The 21,425-nt window shown below is 38.5% G+C and overlaps 1 protein-coding gene across 1 annotated transcript in view; it reads left to right on the top strand.

Moving 5' to 3' along the window:
- The first annotated feature begins 212 nt into the window (after window positions 1-212).
- Window positions 213-21,425, top strand: part of SEL1L2 (SEL1L2 adaptor subunit of ERAD E3 ligase) — a 61,531-nt gene continuing 40,318 nt past the window's right edge. The window contains 2 exon segments of the mRNA XM_032605713.1: window positions 213-275; window positions 4,942-5,104. Coding sequence (XP_032461604.1) covers window positions 226-275; window positions 4,942-5,104 — 213 coding nt within the window. The 5' untranslated portion in view covers window positions 213-225.

Below are 21,425 nucleotides of genomic sequence, written 5' to 3'. Positions count from 1 at the left end.
AGAGAGGAAGAGAGTACTTTTGTAGGCAGTTTCTACCATCTGACCAAAGGTGAGGTGATCTTGAAATGCAGAAGTTAGAAAATGAGAGAGAACCCCAACTAATATTCCAGCACATTATTTTTAAAATATAAAACAAAAATAATGTTATTTGTCCTTGTTGGTCCATATACAGTAAAAAAGCAAACAAAGAAAATTTTCACAGATGAAGGAGACCAGCTTTTTAAGATGGGCATCAAGATCCTCCAGCAGTCTAAAAGCCGAAAACAAAAAGCAGAGTAAGTCCATCCAGCTACTTAAGCCAAGTTCAATTTCCAGGTTGAGAAAAAGGAACAATCCAAAATCTAATTTGTCATTAAAAGCTTACTGGTATAACAAGTAAGCTTATTTGCCTGTAAGCTTTTATTTTTAAAAGGATCAAATGGTGTTTAAAGAATCTTACAAATTATCCAGCCTACAAATGGAAGGACTATGTGTGAAATTGTGGTCCCTACACATTAAATGAAAGGCAGAATGAAGGCACTGATCTGAGCATTCAGGCAAAAATATTCTGTTTTGGCTTTAATTGATTCAAATGAAATAAAACATGTATTATTTGAATTAGAGAAGTTATTGTTTTAGAATGCTTTATTCTGCCTAACAGCATTTGTACATCACTTTATGGTTTTCAGAGCACTTTCGTACATGTGACGCCATTTTATCCCCAGAACAGACTTATGAGTTAAGAAGAGTTTCATTTTTCCCCCTTTAAAAAGTTGAGAACAGAGATTCAAGGATGTTAAAGTGAGGTGATCACAAATGCACAACTGGGAGGTGACCAAGCCGTGGCCACATGGTCTCACATCACGTTCATTGTTTCTCTTTTCACTTGTCTATTTTGTCTAAATGGGAGGCAGAAATATCTTCTCCCCCCAGGAGAGGGGCACAACTTGAGGTCCTATCAACTCTCTAGTTAAAACCTTGGGATCACACTCTGGCTCTGTCATTACTGGTGTGATCCTGAGCAAGTTACTTAACTGCTTCATGCCCTGGATGATGCAATCAAGCTCTTAGAACAATGTCCTTAGTAATAAGGAGATAAGTGTTTGCTATTTTTATCTCTAGTCCTCTAAATGGTAAGTGGAAGGTGTGGAAGAGAAGAAGGTAAGTGTGTCTTGAACCGTAATAGAAAGAATGGACTCTGAGCCCCCGACAAGGAGACTTCTTTTGTTTTCACACAAATTAGGCATACCAGCCCCACGGGAAGCATCCCAGAGCTGTGGTAACCAGCCCGAGGCGGGTAGCCGCAGAGGCCATGAATTCTTTCTGAAAACTCAAAGCCTTTGAGAAGACCGTAAGAGTGTAGAGGATGAGGGTGGGGGTGGGGCACTCAACTGTGAACCTGGTTATAAAAACATCGCAACGTCCATTTTTCAAGGTCCTTCTTTGTGTTAATGTTGTAGGCATTTATGTGTGGGATATTACTCATTGCTCACAATGATACTGTAAGACATAAATTATTATCCCCAAATTATGGAGGAGGAAATGGAAGGTCAAAAAGATTCTGATTTTTCCAAAGTGACAAGAAGAAGGAAGTAAGGGATTTGGTCCTCTCTCTAGGGAAAATTAAATTAGAAGCTCTTTATAAGAGCAAAGGAAACCATTCTCAGCAAAACCCAAGGCTCATGCTGAGCATTCCTGGGGGCTCTCATGATGAGGATGGAGTTAAATCAGACCCCAAACTACAATCCAGCCTGGGAAGTCAGCTCACTCAGGTGCCAATGAGTAGATGAGTAAGGATAGGATTTCTCAAGCTGGCCGGGCTAGATGAGAGAACAATGGGAAGGGCTGTTCCCTGAGATTTCAGACTAGCTCTGCCTATAGCCTGTGAACCCAAGATGAGGGGCTCCATCAAGTCCAAGGAAGGCCTAGATTCAGCCTGATGGGACAAAACCACTCTTAGAAGGTTCTGCTTAACCTTGATGTGTGCCTTCCTTTCTGGCTTCAAGGATGGGGAGAAAACCCAGCCCTTCAGTGCAGGACCATCCAGCAGTGCAGGAACCTTCATGCCTACCTGGTGTCATTCAATCTCAGGTTATTCCTTCCCAGTCTATACTGCTCCAGTCCTTGCCCAAGAATCCGAGAAGAACAGCTTATTTCTGTAGCAGCATAGATACGTGAGAGGGTACATAAATCTGAGTCTCCTGACCCTTCAGCATGTGTAGCATTGGAGACCTGAAACCAAATGTATTCATAACAAAAGACCCTAGGAGTTTGTGGGCAAGATGGGTGAAATTCCTTCAGTTTTCAGGATGGTCTGCTCTCCACTTAAGCCAGTTACATCTAATACAGCCATTTTAAGATTCTGGTCAGAACAAAGAGGAATCATATCCCTCCTATTCATCTTCTACCCTACCGCCTCCTTGCTTCACTGCTTCTCAGATGAGGGTAGCATAAGTTAGAGGGGCTAGTAGAATCTTTGGCTCATCCACACCCACATCTTGGTCTAATTCATTTATTCAGTCTCTTCATATATAGGAAAGGAAAATTGTTGAACAAATCAGTGCTGTTGGAAGTACAGATGTTAAGCAAGCATATGTCAGGGAAACACAAACTTGTCTGAAGGAGTCAAGAAACCTCTATGACATCCCAGGTTAACTGTCATTAAGAATTACTTCCCATCAGTGAAGAAGCTGTGAAGATAAGCTGCTGCCCCACACCAAGTTTCTGATGTGTCCTAGAGATGCATTTAGCCTCCTCCTTCCCCAGCACCCAACCGAGCATCCAATGCCAGATCCTTTACAGACAATCCGGATACCTAACTGAACTTTCTTTTGGAGATCTGCCCCTGCAGCCCAGTTTCTCCTACTTTTTCACTCTTGGGGATTGCAGTCCACATCTTAATCCCACAAACTTTACCAACACCTTTCTCCTGCCCTTGGTCCTGCTTCTGGTATTCCATATATCACCTTGGACTTTCCTGACAGGGGACCTAAGTACCCACCCCTCCCTCAGAATCAAAGACACCTAGAGGGGTTGGATTTGCAAACTTTTGCTGCCCCCTGGGACCAGCGACTGGATATATTGCTGGCCCCTGTAGCCCATCTCAGGTTTCTCTGCCCTGGACCATGTCGGTGCCCTTCTAGTCCCAGCAGACTATGTGGTTGCAGCAGCAAGCCATGCAACAGAAGAGCTCCCAGGAGTCTGTATCCTGTTGCCATGCCCATCCCCTGATGCCAGACATTTGAATTCATTGACCTTTGAGACCTTCTATTTTATTATTTGCTTTCTGGTCCCCAGAACCGCCGCTTGCTTTGACCATGGCTAATTTCTTGCTTGACCTCCTGGCTTCTTTTTGTCCCACTGGGATCTACTCTCTGTTTGCCATCCAGGACCCTAATGCGTACCTGGATGTCACTCATCCTGGCCTTTTTGGCCCATTCTGTTCTGCTCCAGCTTTTTTTTTTTTTTTTTTATTAATTTATTTTATTTATTTTTGCTGTGTTGGATCTTCGTTTCTGTGCGAGGGCTTTCTCTAGTTGTGGCAAGCGGGGGCCACTCTTCATCGCGGTGCGCGGGCCTCTCACGATCGCGGCCTCCCTTGTTGTGGAGCACAGACTCCAGACGCGCAGGCTCAGTAGTTGTGGCTCACGGGCCTAGTTGCTCCGCGGTATGTGGGATCCTCCCAGACCAGGGCTCGAACCCGTGTCCCCTGCATTAGCAGGCAGATTCTCAACCACTGCGCCACCAGGGAAGCCCCTGCTCCAGCTTTTGACCAAGAGCAGCTTATTCTAGCAACAGCATGGGTAGGGGTATATAAAGCTGAGTCTCCTGATCCTTCTGAATTGGTAGCTGTGGTAGATTTGTGTGTTTGTTCTGGTATTTGAGTCAAGGTCACAGGCTTGACTGACCTTACTGCTACCAAAAAGGAAGTTAAAAGAGTAAAAATAAATTCCCAAAGCACTCTCTATCTCCAACACAAGTTTTGACCTTGCAAGTCTCTCCATCATTACTTGCTACACAGATCAGGTCCAGGTGACTTCTGACTAGGACTCATAAAATGCACTGTGAGGCAATCCTCTGGCATCTATATTGGTTATCACTAAACTTTACGTGATTTACCCACTAATTATAGGAGAAAAAGTACCATGCTATAAAACTTCAGAATCTATGCAATAGTCCTAGTAATAATAATAGCTAAATTTATTGAGTGCTTACTCTGTATCAGGCAGTATGCCAGGCACTTCACATGGATTATCTCATTGAATCTTCCCAGAAACCCTATGAAGTAAGTGCTCTTATTATCCCCATTCCATAGATGAAAGAGGCACAGAGAAGTTAAGTAACTTGCCCAAAGCTCTCAAACTAAATGAGTGGTAGAGCCAGGATTTGAACCCAGGCATTCAGACTCTACAGCCCTAAAAACCATTAAGGTTTTGTTTGGTTATTGTTTTCCCACACAGTCTGTCTTTGCTGTGCTGAATAATATGTTCTGTTTTAGAAATTTATTTTGGAATATAAAGGAACTGTTCTCATGATAGTAACTTCCAAGATGACATTCCAGTTTTGATTATTTTTAATTATATTGTTATGTATTTCAGAGTTCATTTTATAAATCAAATACTCATAATTAATGGGAGTTGCCATGGGAGAGTTCACTATTTTAAGACAAGTGCCCCAATTTTTCACTTTTCTTGGTCTATAAGCTTGAAGCATGATGTAGCCTCAATATTTCTACTTTCCAGCAGCTTCATTATTTGTCAGATATATTTGAAATTATAATCTTAGACTGACCTAGGGCTGAAAAAAATCTACTGGTCTAGAAATGTAATGGACTTTAGCCAAACTGTATTGTTAGTAGCAACATCAACCAGGTCCTACTTGTTAGAGAGAAGCAGTATGAAGGAGGGAGCAGCAATTTTCATTTTTGATAATCACACTTCTAACTTTGTATTCTTCAAACAGAGCCTACAAACTCTTTGCTAAAGCCTCTGACATGGGAAACTTGAAAGCTATGGAGAAAATGGCTGATGCTTTGCTATTTGGAAATTTTGGCATGCAAAACATAACAGCAGCTATCCAATTATACGAGTCGTTGGCTAAAGAAGGATCATATAAAGCCCAAAACGTGAGTTTTGAAAGAAAATTAAACTTTAAATAGCTACATCCTGAAATAATTATAGGCAAATAACATGTGAGAGGAGTTGAGCCTCTACTGCATGAGCCCAGGCCTAGGAAAGTTACTGTAATGCGCTGAGTGTAATGTTCTCGTCAGGGCAGGAACGAGCAGGAGCCCGGGGCAAATTCTTCTAGCTCTTGAGTGACTTTCAGGAATGGAGCAGAGCTGCTCTCTAATCCACCTTCCCATCATCCATGTCCACGTGTGTGTTTCGAAATAATGTGAGAACTCTGAACCCCTAACATAGTTAAATTTTATATAAAATATATTCACCTATGCAAAGAAATATGGAACTAAATCTCCTACCTTAGGATGCCTGGTTTTTACACTTCAAATATTTTATAAGCTATATATATTTCCTTTTCTATTTTAGTATGTGTATTTCATTTTATTCCAAGAATAACATAAGCATTTCATAGAAAATCTGGAAAACAGGAAAAAAAAAAAAAGCCCTTCACAAGCCAACCATCCTGACTTGACTACTGTTAGGACTGCTTTGTATTTCTGTTTGGCTTCTTCCTCTGTGCATCTTTCTTTTAAAAATATCATCATAATCACATGTATTATGATTGTGATGTATCATTTTGTTTCTGGCTGCTTTCACTTAATGCTATAGCAGAAGTATGTTTTCATGTTGCTGGTTGCGCTTTTTTTTTTTAGATGTTGGGGGTAGGAGTTTTAGTAATTTATTTATTTATTTTTGCTGTGTTGGGTCTTCGTTTCAGTGCAAGGGCTTTCTCTAGTTGTGGCAAGCGGGGGCCACTCTTCATCGCAGTGCGCAGGCCTCTCACTATCGTGGCCTCTCTTGTTGCGGAGCACAAGCTCCAGACGCGCAGGCTCAGTAGTTGTGGCTCACAGGCCTAGTTGCTCCGCAGCATGTGGGATCTTCCCAGACCAGGGCTCCAACCCGTGTCCCCTGCATCAGCAGGCAGATTCTCAACCACTGTGCCACCAGGGAAGCCCTTTGCTGGTCTTCTTAATGAAAACATTTCTTTCTGATCACAAAAGAAATTTATGCTGATTACAAGAAAAACTGGCGAATTCAGAAATTATGAGGAAGACACTAAAAGTTGTCTAAAATCTTTTCCCATAGGTCATTTTTGTTTCCATCCAGTAAAGTGTAGAAGCTAAGCTTTGGAGTCAGGCAGATCTAAGTTCAAATGCACTCTACCACTTGCTTATTGGATAACTACTTAACAAAACCCTTTCCCCTTCTTCTGCATGAGAATTTGACCTTTGGTTCACTCTCTACTTCTGTTTCCCTGGTAATATGATAGGAGTGAAATGTTAACTATGTTTCTAGATAGTATTGCTTATTGTTGAAATGACCTCTACTTGGTAAAGTACCTTTGGACTGGGAGAAACTGTCATGAACTATAAATACCTGATGGTGGTGATGATTCTTACCGGGATCCTGGACACTATGCCTATGGAGTTGTTATAGGGGGAATATGAGGCTTTTATGTCAGGTTGCCTGTTGCACCACCCAATGTGCAACAGGGGATCTCATCCCCTTGTGTCTGAGTCAGCTGAGGGACCAAAGATGAGGGCTGCTGGAGGACTATGTGACCTGCTGCAAGGACTCCCACAGAAAGGAGGCCTGCTGGCAAACTGTGATTCCTGTGCTACATCTACCTGAAGAAACTGGTGGCATGTGTAGCCTGTGGGAGTCTTGTGAGTCTGCATATTTATTTGAACCAGAAGTTGGACGAGAGGAACTCTAATGGGTGGGATAACCTCTCTAACTTTCACCTGTAGAGTTAGGATAATGATAAAACACCAGGTTCTATGTCTATCTGGTTCACTGCTATATCTCTAAAAATTTAGTGCAGTGCCTGGGACAAAAAATATTAGTTGAATGCTGAATTAATTCATGGTGAATGAATTAATGGAGTTGTGAGGATTAAAATAATGTGTGAAGGCACTTAATTCCATACCTGGAACTTTATAATCATTCATCATAAAAGATATAAATGCAATTACTACTCTTACTATTATTCTTCCAGAATTTTTCCTATAAGTATGTAGAAAATTTTTTACAAAAATGAGACATACTTTAATTGCTGTTTCTTAATCTGCTCTTTACTCACTTAATAATATATCACAGATATCTTTCCCTGTGAATATATCCCATATTTGGTTAATCAAAAATATAAAGTTCCAAAACAGACCAAATGTTACCATCATGACCACCACAACAAATAATGTCACCTAATTCCTTTCTAAACTAGTGAATATGTGCTTTTTCTGTTAGTGGGTATATTAATTAATTAATTAAGTCAACAGTTGTTTCTTGGACACTTACTATGTACCACACATAATCCTGTTGATGGGGAGAAAAAGATCAATAGGCCAAAGTCCTTATGGGCCAATCTGAAATATAAACAAATATATAAATATATTTATATAAATAATATATTATATATTTATAATATATTATATACATATTATATATTTATATATTATAAACAAAAATATAAACAAATAATTTCAGCATAATTTAGGTGGACTAGAATTAAGGTGTGTATAAAGTGCACAGAAAAGGGTCTGACTGGTTTTGCCTGAGGCAGGTAGGGAAGGCTTCAAGGAAGAAGCGACATTTGCTCCCAGTCTAGAATATTGGATACAGGCAACATGAAGGATTTGTCTATATTTGAATAAAGTATTTGATGCAAGGGTCAAAGTACTACTTTCAGAAAAAAAAAATCCAAATTAACATAATTGATACATAAAACATATGGATTTTAAAGTTGAAGTCAGAGTTTCACTCCACATACTCTAGTTAGAATTGTTCTATCGCATGGCCCCAGACCTCCTGTCTATTTATGTGTGTTTGGTCTCAAGAGGACAAGAAGACAAAATGTGGGTGAGGACAGACTTATCACCTGAAAGGCTGACATTGACCTGATATGCAAAATTCAGCCACACTGTTTATTGAAATGCTACAACAGTGGTTGGAAAAAGTCTCTGCCCCAAGCTCCTCTTATGATCTTCCTGACAACCTGAACACCCGTATTCTTCACTTGGACTTCTCCCTCCTCCCTTCAGCTCCCCATGATCTTGCAGCCAAAGTGTTATCTGGATGGGCAGGGAGCTTACAGGACCGTGTTCCAGTGCTACAGCTGGATTCTATTCTGAAATTAACTATCATCCCTGTCATCACTATAGGAAAATCTGTTTCTGATAGCAAGTCCTCTTGCAGTTGATTTATCTCCTTATACAAAGAACAATTAAAGATATTCCATGGTACGAACAATGCTTTGTTTGATGGCTGGTTGCTGCAACAAGGCTGGCCACGTGCCATATTGATCACAGCTCTTTAACAGGACTGGCCAGGTGACCACCTTTCTTCTCAGGCTGTTTGTGCCAGCCTGATACAGGAATCCAGCCGCACTGGTAGGAAATATTGCTGGGAACTGTGAGGACAACGTAGCAACAGAAATGTGGCTGAAGAAACTGAAATGTATACTGAGAATGATAATGAAAGAGAGTGAGAGAGATAGACATAAAGATAGAAAGAAAATGAGAATGAAGACACCTATCTCTGGGGGAAAAGGGTAAGAACAATCGGAAATACTGAAATATTATAGATGGGAGAAGCCTGGAGTGCCAGAGGGCTAGTAGAGACCTGATTTAACAAAGAAAACAAAAAAGATATGAACTCAGATTCATGCAGGCATTGAGGGGGTGGGGGAAGAAATGCAGTTTCAGGCTATGTATAAAAGGAAAGCTGGATGGAGGAAAAGAGGCATACTTATTTCTTTTCATGCACCTTGAATGGTTCATCTCACAAAAAATCCAAATAAACTAAAAGAAATCCTGATAAGGGCAATAAAAACAAATAAGATTGTGAACAGACTCCATTGAATTGATTTGCAAAGAATCTGTACCTTCCAAATAATGAAAACTATTCATTAATGGTGTAGTCTTCATGAAAATGGTGAAAATTGAGGAAAGAACAAACAAAAATAAGCCATATTTTAGAGGATGTCATAAGATATTGTAGTATACCAGCTGGAGGTAGATAAATTATGTATTTTTTATTTCTCTGATCCTCATTTAAGGAAGCAGAGATTCAGGATTAGAAAGACTCATTCTTTTCTTGATACTGATGAATTGTTTCAATAGAAAATTTGTCTGTTAATTTGCCAAACAAGAAGGTAGGGTTTAAACCTCATTTGCTTTGAGAATCAAGAAATGGATCATAAATAGATAACTAATAAGAACCTGCTGTATAAAAGAATAAATAAAATAAAATTAAAAAATAAAAAAGAAGAAATGGATCATTCACATTGTATCACCTTAAAATTAACTTAATCACTGTAATGATTATTAGCACTGTGCTACTACTGAAAAAAAATCATTTTTAGTATCAAATACTCGCTTTGATAATTCTAGGATTACCTGTGTAGAGCATTTCTTTTTGACGTTAATCATCTTTTTGTATTAAGGGTGCAAAAAGGATCTGAGTTTTCCATCAGGGTTGATTCACACTTCTGTTTGGCATGCGATTTGAGCTAAAAGTAATGACCACAGATGCTTTCAAGCCCCGTACAACAATTACAATAATTAAATGCTTAACCTTTTTTCTCTTTTAATAATTCCTTATATAAAGAGAAAAAGGAGGAACATTTAATTTTTAAGTTGTTATTATGGAACCTGAGTAATTTGCTTTGAAATATACTAAAATATCCTCTACACTTAACTCTTTCCACTCAAATACCAGTGACTATAACACAGCACAATGGTTGAGTTCAGGGTCTTATAAACAAATTTAATTTGCAGAGCTTGACATTTTAAAACCACTGAAAGTATCATTGATGTCATCACTATAGTGTAGCTTCTTTTCAAATCACAGCATTTTTTTTCTGGATTAAGATTTAATCATTCTAGGGCTTCCCTGGTGGCGCAGTGGTTAAGAATCCGCCTGCCAATGCAGGGGACACGGGTTCGAGCCCTGGTCCGGGAAGATCCCACATGCTGCGGAGCAACTAAGCCTATGCGTCACAACTACTGAGCCTGCACTCTAGAGCCTGCGAGCCACAACTACTGAGCCCGCGTGCCACAACTACTGAAGCCCACGCACCTAGAGCCCGTGCTCTGCAGCAAGAGAAGCCACCACAATGAGAAGCCCACGCACTGCAACAAAGAGTAGCCCCCGCTCGCCGCAACTAGAGAAAAGCCTGCGTGCAGCAACAAAGACCCAACACAGCCAAAAATAAAACTAATTTAAAAAAAGATTTAATCATTCTATAATCCATTTCATTTCACCTCAGCCTTATCTCAGAAAAAACCAAAGACCAAAAACTGACTACTGTAAAGTTGTTAGGTAACAATGCCTAAGTGTAAAGAAACAGGACAGCCCTGACTATAATTGGCATCTTTACTACATGAGAACCCATAACATCTTTTGTCTTCCTGCCTGCCATGCTTTAATCAGTGGGGGGAAAAAAAAAAAGTTAAGCCCTCCAGAGAATTAATTCAAGATCATCCATTGTTATTTTTCTGCTAAAGAGAGAGGAAGCGTTCTCTTTGAGTTGATTTATTTGAGGCTGGGAAAATCATGGTTTTAGCCCTTTATAGAATGAGTTTTATACAGAGAAAGCTCTCCATCCCAATCACAGGATAGAAATTAACTCCCACACAATCCACTACACAACTTCATGACCTCACAATTTTCTCCAAGAGGATCAGGCCAAAAAGTGTGGTAGGCTCTGCACAAAATGATACACTGTTGGTGAAAGCATCTTATAATACAAGCTCAACTGAATAGAACATATCTTCATTTTCTTATATAAAGGTCAGTATATTTGTATACTATCAAAGTTTCTACATAAACAAGATTCTAAATGGAGCAGAATCAAAAATTGCTAAGAGTTGCAAGAAAAATAAATTATTTAGCCAATAATATTGGCTAAAGATATTTTTACAAGGAACCAATTTAGCCATTTAAAATATAACTACAAGGGTTAGAGGAGTACCAGGATTCCACTTTCCATTTGTAATAACAGCCTTCATGATCAACTTTCCTGAAAAGGGAGCCTTTGAGACTAAAGAGGAATTGGCAGAATCTTAGATTTTTTTTTAGTTTATGGATTAAGTAGATTACAAATTATAAACCACATGTTAGAGCTATTATGCTTTTAAGAACTGAACTCTGCAGTCAATTCCCTAGTTTAAAAAGTAAGATTGTTCTTTATCCTTGAAGTTTTAATAAAAAGTTTAAGAAATTATTCATTTTCTGTTTTGATGGAATTATCAGACCTCGTTGTATCTTGATTTTAGGGAGACATTTAACAAAGTCTTGCATCATGTTCTCATGAGCTAGATGAAAAAGTAGAAACGTGGGCTTTGATAATGGTAAATAAAAAGTATAGACTAATAGGTTGATGCCAAGGTGAAAGCAAGTCTGGTAATCTGCCTCAGGACGCTGCCTATGACCCTGTGCTCTTCAAATATTCCATCAGCTATTAAGCTGAATGGCTAATACAAAATTGTTTTTAATTTGAAGCATAGAAAGAAAGGCATATTACCCATGATTTGCATAAGAGTGTAGAATGAACTTGTAAAAATGGTGATAGGAATAATAAAGCTACAAATGAGTAGCAACTTGAAAATATTAGGAACATCAAAACAGACTATTACAATTATGTTCTGACAAAAAAATAGTGTTATGACTCTATTGAGAAGAGGAGGAAGGAGAAAAAATAAAGTGATGTAGATGACCTAAATCATCATCTATCATCTAGCAAATCTATAGCTAATGTGCAAAATACATAAATTAACAGCAAGTAGTAGCAACTTATCAGGAGACCTAATGGTGGTAATTATTAGAAGAAAACAGCTAAAATAATTAAAAGTGAGGAGACAAATAGGGAGTAGCCTAGAAAGGAGCAGGGCATTGATATTTGTATTTTAAGCGCTCAGAAGTATTGGAATTTTAATACATATACATCTCTTAATTTGATAACAAATATATAAAAAGTTAAATTTAGATGTTAACTCTCCCCCCCAAAAGGAATTATGCTTAACAACAGAAGTCCTCTCCCACTGAAAAGAAAGCAGAATCTTTGGAAAATGTCAAATTCTGGGTATGGGGCAAGAAATATACAAGATGATGTTGAAACATCTTATCCTACTTGATGGCAAGGACACTGTAAGAAAATACTAGGATTGAGAATTCCCTGGTGGTCCAGTGATTAAGACTTGGCGCTTTCACTGCGGTGGCCCGGGTTCAATCCCTGGTCCGGCAGCTCAAACAAGCACGAATTACTAAAGATGGAACAATTGAGCACAAAGATGAATAATGACCACAATGGACTGAAATTACCTCAAATGTACTTAAATCCATTAGTTCATAATGATACTTAGAAACAACACTCTTTTTTTTTAATTTATTTTTTTTTTATATTTATTTTTGGCTGTGTTGGGTCTTCGTTTCTGTGCGAGGGCTTTCTCCACTTGCGGCAAGCGGGGGCCACTCTTCATCATGGTGCGCGGGCCTCTCACTACCGCGGCCTCTCTTGTTGCGGAGCACAGGCTCCAGATGCGCAGGCTCAGTAGTTGTGGCTCACGGGCCTAGTTGCTCCACGGCATGTGGGATCCTCCTGGACCAGGGCTCGAACCCGTGTCCCCTGCATTGACAGGCAGATTCTCAACCACTGCACCACCAGGGAAGCCCGGAACAACACTCTTTAATCACTTTGGAGGATGTTAGAGAACGAACTCTCATTATTTTGAAAACTGATAAACAGACAGGTTCAAACATTTATTGACTATTCTTCACAAACTATATCTCAGAATATAGGAGACCAAGGAAAGTTTTTCTTTATAAAATTATTCCAGCTAATACATAAGGAAGGAAAGACAGAATTAGAATGGTATCTTTTTGTCACCCCTAATAAGTCAATGGACCTACGCAGTGGCCATTACTGGCTGCTAACATCACAAAGTAGAGACAAGAAACTATATACCTCCTGATGGAAATACATAACACTGCCTATGAGACAGTCTTGCCAAACACATTACACCTAAGTTTGATCAAGCCTCTAAATCTGACTGCCAGCCTGTAGAAAATACAGTACTGTGATCAACAAAATCCAGGCTAAGTATAACTCTATAGGAGGAGTGACTGGTTTTTTCAACAACAACGAAAAATTACAAGGAGAAAAGGGATGGATAAAAAACTTAGATATTAAAAAAGACTTGAGACTTCCCACTCAGTTGCAATGTATTGGCCATATCTGGATCCCAATTCAAACAAACTGTTAAAAAAAGAAAAGAAAAAGTTAAAAGAAAAATAAAGAACATTTATAAGGCAGTTGGGTAGATATAGACACTGACTAATGATATTAACAAATTTATATTAATGTTTTCAGTGAATAATGATATTATGATTTTGTTTTTTAAAGGTTCTTTCTTTTAGAGGCACATACTGAAATATTTACAGATGAAATATATATTGTCCAAGATTTACTTCAAAATAAACTGGATGGCCAGAGAAAATCAGTGTGGATATCAGTGAAGCCAGATTGGGCAAATTGACAATGGATAATGATTGGGTGATGGATCATGGGTTTTTTATATTATTTTATTTACTTTTTCATATTCAAAGTATTCTGTACTAAAAAGAATACACAGATGGAATAGGTGTTAGACTTGAAGGTTAATAACTAAGAGGAAGTGGAATATCTCTACACCCTTCTGGTTTTTGTTGAGCAGTATGGCATTTTCCCCCCAAAATGGCCACAGTAATATTTCCAGTCCACATGCTATTTCAGACCCCTAATCAACATCATCAAAAAGCAGAGTCTACTTTCCATTTGCTTGTATGCAGGTGGGCTTGTGACTACTTCAAACAGTAGAGTTTGCTGTAAGTATCGCTACATCACTTTGAAGGCTAAGTCATAAAAAGGATATAGCTCTGCCTGGCTCCCTCTCTCTCAGGATGCTCACTCCTGGAACCCAGCTACCATGCTGTGAGGAAGCTCATACAATAGGAGAGGCCACATGTTGCTGTTCTGGCCATTAGTCTCTGCTAAGGTCTCAACAAACAGCTAGAATCAACTGCCAGACGTGTGAGTGAACCAACATTCAGATTATTGCATCCCTAGACTTTGAGTCTTCCAACTAAGGCCCCCATATCATGGATCAGAGAAAAGCCATCCCCACTCTACCTTGACCAAATTCCTGACCCACTGAACCCTTAGCCTAAAAAATGGTCATTTTATGCCACCAAGTTTCTGATTACTTTGTTACACAGCCATAGTAACTGGAACAAAGACACAAACATTCAGAATTTAAAGGGCAGATTGTACTTTTCTCGGAAGCACCTGATGCCTTGGCATCCTTGTTGAAAATCACTTAACCATATATATGACGGTTTATTTCTGGTCTCTCTACACTGTTCCATTGCTCTATATGTCTGTCTTTATGCCAGTACTACAGGGTTTTGATTTACTGTAGCTTTATGCCAGTACCATAGGGTTTTGAATTACTGTAGGCATCTAGCTTTGGGGTTTTTTCCCTCAAGATAGATCAACTATTTTGTGAGCTTCCATATGGGATTTTATATAAATTTTAGGATGTTTGTTTCTATTTGTGCAAAAATGACATTGAGACTTCGATAGAGGTTGCACTGAATCTGTAATCTCTCTGGGTATATTCTAACAATATTAGGTCTTCCAATACATAAGCATAGGATATTTTCCATTTATTTATGTCTTTTTAAATTTTTTTCAGCATTGTTTTATAGTTTTCAGTGTACAAGTCTTTCACCTCCTTGGTTAGTTTATTCCTAAGTATTTATTCTTTTTGATGCTATTGTAAAATGGACAGTTAAATTCCTTTTCTAAATGTTGATTGTTAATGTATAGAAAAGCTATTTGTTTTTTGTGTTGATTTTGTATCCTGCAACTTTGCTGAATTTATTAGTTTTAGCAGATTTTTGTGAAATCATTAGGGTTTTCTACATATAAGATTATGTCATTTGTGAACAAAGTTTATTTTACTTATCCTTCCCAATTTAGAGGTCTTTTTTTGTTTTCCTTGCCTAACTCCTCTAGCTAGAACTTCCAGTACCATGTTGAATAGCAGTGATGAGAGTACATCTCCTTGCCTTGTTCCTAATCTTAAAGGGAAAGCTTTCAGTTTTTCACCATTACATATGATGTTTGCTATGGGCTTTTTATACATGGTATTTATTATGCTGAAGTAATTTTCCTCTATTCCTAATTTGTTTAGTGTTTTTATTATAAAAAGGTGTTGAATTATGTCAAGTGCTCTTTCTGCATCAATTGAAATGATCATATTTTTCTCTTTTATTTTGTCAATGTGGTACAGTAGGCCCTTGGTATCCATAGGGGATTGGTTCCATGACACCCCTACTGATACCAGAAATCCACATATGGTCACATACATTATATTGGGTGGGACAAAATGTGCCTTCAGTTTTCTAAGTAAAAATAAAACACACATTTTTCATTTTCACCAAGAACTTTACTGAACAACGTATTCACCCTTTTGTTCCACTACCTTCTGTCATTTTTCATAATTCCATCTTCCCAAAATATTTTTAACATCTTTTTGAGACCATAATTGCTTTACAATGGTGTCTTAGTTTCTGCTCTATAACAAAGTGAATCAGCTATACATATACATATATCCCCATATCTTCTCCCTCTTGCGTCTGCCTCCCACCCTTCCTATCCCACCCCTCTAGGTGGATACAAAGCACCGAGCTGCTGTCCCTGTGCTAAGTGGCTGCTTCCCACTAGCTATCTATTTTACATCTGGTAGTGTATATATGTCCATGCCACTCTCTCACTTCGTCCCAGCTTACCATTCCCCTTCCCTGTCTCCGCAAGTCATTCTCTACGTCTGCATCTTTATTCCTGTCCTGTCCCTAGGTTCTTCAGAACCATTTTTTTTCTTTTCTAAGATACCATATATATGGTTAGCATATGGTATTTGTTTTTCTCTTTCTGACTTACTTAACTCTGTATGACACACTCTAGGTCCATCCACCTCCCTACAAAAAATTCAATTTTGTTTCTTTTTATGGCTGAGTAATATTCCATTGTATATATCTGCCACGTCTTCTTTATCCATTCATCTGTTGATGAACACTTAGGTTGCTTCCATGTCCTGGCTTTTTTTTTTTTTTAATTTTTCATGTCCTGGCTTTTTAAAAAATGAACATTGCAGTACATGAATCTTTTTGAGTTATGGTTTTCTCAGGGTATAGGCCCAGTAGTGGGATCGCTGGGTCATATGGGAGTTCTATTTTTAGTTTTTTAAGGAACCTCCATACTGTTATCCATAGTGGCTCTATCAATTTACATTCCCACCAACAGTGCAAGAGGGTTCCCTTTTCTCCACACCCTCTCCAGCACTTACTGTTTGTAGATTTTTTGATGATGGCCATTCTGACTGGTGTGAGGTGATACCTCATTGTAGTTTTGATTTGCATTTCTCTAACGATTAGTGATGTTGAGCATTCTTTCATGTGTTTGTTGAAATCTGTATATCTTCTTTGGAGAAATGTCTATTTAGGTCTTCTGTCCATTTTTGGATTGGGTTGTTTGTATTTTTGATATTGAGCTGCATGAGTTGCCTGTATATTTTGGAGGTTAATTCTTTGTCAGTTGCTTCATTTGCAAATATTTTCTCCCATTCTGAGGGTTGTCTTTTGGTCTTGTTTATGGTTTTCTTTCCTGTGCAAAGCTTTTAAGTTTCATTAGGTCTCATTTGTTTATTTTTGTTTTTATTTCCATTTCTCTAGGAGGTGGGTCACAAAGGATCTTGCTGTGATTTATGTCATAGAGTGTTCTGCCTATGTTTTCCTCTAAGAGGTTTATAGTGTCTGGCCTTACATTTAGGTCTTTAATCCATCTGGAGTTTATTTTTGTGTATGGTGTTAGGGAGTGTTCTAATTTCATTCTTTTAAATGTAGCTATCCAGTTTCCCCAGCACGACTTATTGAACAGGCTGTAGTTTCTCCATTGTACATTCTTGCCTCCTTTATCAAAACTAAGCTGACCATATGTGTGTGGGTTTATCTTTGGGCTTTCTATCCTGTTCCATTTATCTATATTTCTGTTTTTGTGACAGTACCATACTGTCTTGATTACTGTAGCTTTGTAGTATAGTCTGAAGCCTGGGAGACTGATTCCTCCAGCTCCATTTTTCTTTCTCAAGATTGCTTTTGCGGGCTTCCCTGGTGGCGCGGTGGTTGGGGGTCCGCCTGCCGATGCAGGGGACACGGGTTCGTGCCCCGGTCCAGGAACATCCCACATGCCACGGAGCGGCTGGGCCCGTGAGCCATGGCTGCTGAGCCTGCGCGTATGGAGCCTGTGCTCTGCAGCGGGAGAGGTCACAACAGTGAGAGGCCCGCATACCGCAAAAAAAAAAAAAAAAAATGATTGCTTTGGCTATTCGGGGTCTTTTGTGTTTCCATACAAATTGTGAAATTTTTTGTTCTAGTTCTATGAAAAAGGCCATTGGTAGTTCGGTAGGGATTGCATTGAATCTGTAGATTGCTTTGGGATGTATAGTCATTTTCACAATGTTGATTCTTCCAATCCAAGAACATGGTTTATCTCTCTGTCTGTTTGTATCATCTTTAATTTCTCTCATCAGTGTCTTACAGTTTTCTGCATACAGGTCTTTTCTCTCCTTATGTAGGTTTATTCCTAGGTATTTTATTATTTTTGTTGCAGTGGTAAATGGGAGTATTTCTTTAATTTCTCTTTCAGATTTTTCATCATTAGTGTATAGGAATGCAAGAGATTTCTGTGCATTAGTTTTGTATCCTGCTACTTTACATATTCATTGATTAGCTCTAGTAGCTTTCTGGTAGCATCTTTGGGATTCTCTATGTATAGTATCATGTCATCTACAAACAGTGAGTTTTACTTCTTTTTTTCCGATTTGGATTCCTGTTATTTGTCTTTCTTCTCTGAGTGCTGTGGCTAAAACTTCCAAAACTATGTTGAATAATAGTGGTGAGAGTGGACATCCTTGTCTTGTTCCTGATCTTAGTGGAAATGGTTTCAGTTTTTCACCATTGAGAAAAATGTTGGCTGTGGGTTTGTCATATATGGCTTTTATTATGTTGAGGTAAGTTCCCTCTATGCCTACTTTCTGAAGGGTATTTATCATAAATGGGTGTTGAATGTGTCAACAGCTTTTTCTGCATCTATTGAGATGATCAAATGGTTTTTCTCTGTCAATTTGTTAATATGCTTTATCACATTGATTGTTTTGTGTATATTGAAGAATCCTTGCATTCTTGGGATATCCTCACTTGAACATGCTGTATGATCCTTCTAATGTGCTGTTGGATTCTGTTTGCTGGTATTTTGTTGAGGATTTTTGAATCTATGTTCATCAGTGATATTGGTCTGTAGTTTTCTCTTTTGGGACATCTTTGTCTGGTTTTGGTATTAGGGTGATGGTGGCCTCATAGAATGAGTTTGGAAGTGTTCCTCCCCCTGCTATATTTTGGAAGAGTTTGAGAAGGATAGGTGTTACCTCTACCCTAAATGTTTGACAGAATTTGCCTGTGAAGCCCTCTGGTCCTGGGCTTTTGTTTGTTGGAAGATTTTTAATCACAGTTTCAATTTCAGTGCTTGTAATTGGTCTGTTTATATTTTCTATTTCTTCCTGTTTCAGTTTTGGACGGTTATGCTTTTCTAAGAGTTTGTCCATTCCTTCCAGGTTGTCCCTTTTATTGGCATATAGTTGCTTGTAGTAATCTCTCATGATCCTTTGTATTTCTGCAGTGTCAGTTGTTACTTCTCCTTTTTCATTTCTAATTCTGTTGACTTGAGTCTTCTCCCTTTTTTTTCTTGATGAGTCTGGCTAGTGGTTTATCAATTTTGTTTATCTTCTCAAAGACCCAGCTTTTAGTTTTATTGATCTTAGGTACTGTTTCCTTCATTTCTTTTTCACTTATTTCTGATCTGATCTTTATGATTTCTTTCCTTCTGCTAACTTTGGGGTTTTCTTGTTCTTCTTTCTCTAATTGCTTTAGGTGTAAGGTTAGGTTGTTTATTTGAGATGTTTCTCATTTCTTGAGGTAGGATTGTATTGCCGTAAACTTCCCTCTTAAAACTGCTTTTGCTGCATCCCATATGTTCTGGGTGGTCGTGATTTCATTGTCATTTGTTTCTAGGTATTTTTTGATTTCCTATTTGATTTCTTCAGTGGTCTCTTGGTTATTTAGTAGTGTATTGTTAGGCCTCCATGTGTTTGTATTTTTAACACATATTTTCCTGTAATTGATATCTAGTCTCATAGCGTTGTGGTTGGAAAAGATACTTGATACGATTTCAATTTTCTTAAATTTACCAAGGCTTGATTTGTGACCCAAGATATGGTCTATCCTGGAGAATGTTCCATGAGCACTTGAGAAGAAAGTGTATTCTGTTGTTTTTGGATGGAATGTCCTAAAAATATCAATTAAGTCTATCTTGTTTAATGTATCAGCTAAAGCTTGTGTTTCCTTATTTATTTTCATTTTGAGTGATCTATCCATTGGTGAAAGTGGGGTGTTAAAGTCCCCTACTATGATTGTGTTACTGTCGATTTCCCCTTTTATGGCTGTTAGCATTTGCCTTATGTATTGAGGTGTTCCTATGTTGGGTGCATAAATATTTACAATTGTTATATCTTCTTCTTGGACTGATCCCTTGATCATTATGTAGTGTCCTTCTTTGTCTCTTCTAATAGTCTTTATTTTAACGTCTATTTTGCCTGATATGAGAATTGCTACTCCAGCTTTCTTCTGATTTCCATTTGCATTCAATATCTTTTTCTATCCCCTCACTTTCAGTCTGTATGTGTCCCTAGGTCTGAAGTGGGTCGCTTGTAGACAGCATATTTACAGGTCTTGTTTTTGTATCCATTCAGCCAGTCTATGTCTTTTGGTTGGAGCATTTAATCCATTTACATTTAAGGTAATTATTGATATGTATGTTCCTATTACCATTTTCTTAATTGTTTGGGGTTTATTATTGTAGGTCTTTTCCTTCTCTTGTGTTTCCTGCCTAGAGAAGTTCCTTTAGCATTTGTTGTAAAGGCTGGTTTGGTGGTGCTGAACTCTCTCAGCTTTTGCTTGTCTGTAAAGGTTTTAATTTCTCCATCAAATCTGAATGAGATCCTTGCTGGGTAGAGTAATCTTGGTTGTAGGATTTTCCCTTTCATCACTTTAAATATGTCCTGCCACTCCCTTCTGGCTTGTAGAGTTTCTGCTGAAAGATCAGCTGTTAACCTTATGGGGATTCCCTTGTATGTTATTTGTTGCTTTTCCCTTGCTGCTTTTAATATTTTTGCTTTGTATTTAATTTTTGTTAGTTTGATTCATATGTGTCTTGGCATGTTTCTCCTTGGATTTTTCCTGTATGGGACTCTCTGTGCTTCCCGGACTTGATTGTTTCCTTTTCCATATTAGGGAAGTTTTCAACTATATTCTCTTCAAATATTTTCTCAGTTCCTTTCTTTTTCTCTTCTTCTTCTGGGACCCCTATAATTCGAATGTTTTTGCATTTAATGTTATCCCAGAGGTCTCTGAGACTGTCCTCAATTCTTTTCATTCTTTTTGCTTTATTCTGCTCTGCAGTAGTTATTTCCAGTTTTTTATCTTACAGATCACTTATCCGTTCTTCTGCATCAGTTATTCTGCTATTGATTCCTTCTAGAGAATTTCTTGTTTCATTTACTGTGTTGTTCATCATTGTTTGTTTGCTGTTTAGTTCTTCTATGTCCTTGTTAAATGTTTCTTGTATTTTCTCCATTCTATTTCCAAGATTTTTGATCATCTTTAGATCATTACTGTGAATTATTTTTCAGTTAGACTGCCTATTTCCTCTTCATTTGTTTGGTCTGGTGGGTTTTTACCTTGCTCCTTCATCTGCTGTGTATTTCTCTGTCTTCTCATTTTGCTTAACTTACTGTGTTTGGGGTCTCCTTTCTTCAGGCTGCAGGCTCATAGTTCCCGTTTTTTTCGGTGTCTGTCCCCAGTGGGTAATGTTAGTTCAGTGGGTTGTGTAGCCTTCCTGGTGAAGGGGACTGGTGCCTGTGTTCTAGTGGATGAGGATGGATCTTGTCTTTCTGGTGGGCAGGACTGCATCCGGTGGTGTGTTTTGTGGTGTCTGTGAAATTCTTATGATTTTAGGCAGCCTCTCTGCTAATGGGTAAGGTTGTGTTCCTGTCTTGCTAGTTGTTTGGCACGGGCTGTCCAGCACTGTAGCTTTCTGGTCACTGATTG

The sequence above is a fragment of the Phocoena sinus genome, chromosome 15 (genome assembly GCF_008692025.1).
Source record: "Phocoena sinus isolate mPhoSin1 chromosome 15, mPhoSin1.pri, whole genome shotgun sequence".
In the NCBI taxonomy this organism is placed as follows: Eukaryota; Metazoa; Chordata; class Mammalia; order Artiodactyla; family Phocoenidae; genus Phocoena; species Phocoena sinus.
Note: the sequence above shows the minus strand (reverse complement) of the source record. Positions and strands in the feature narration are given on the sequence as shown.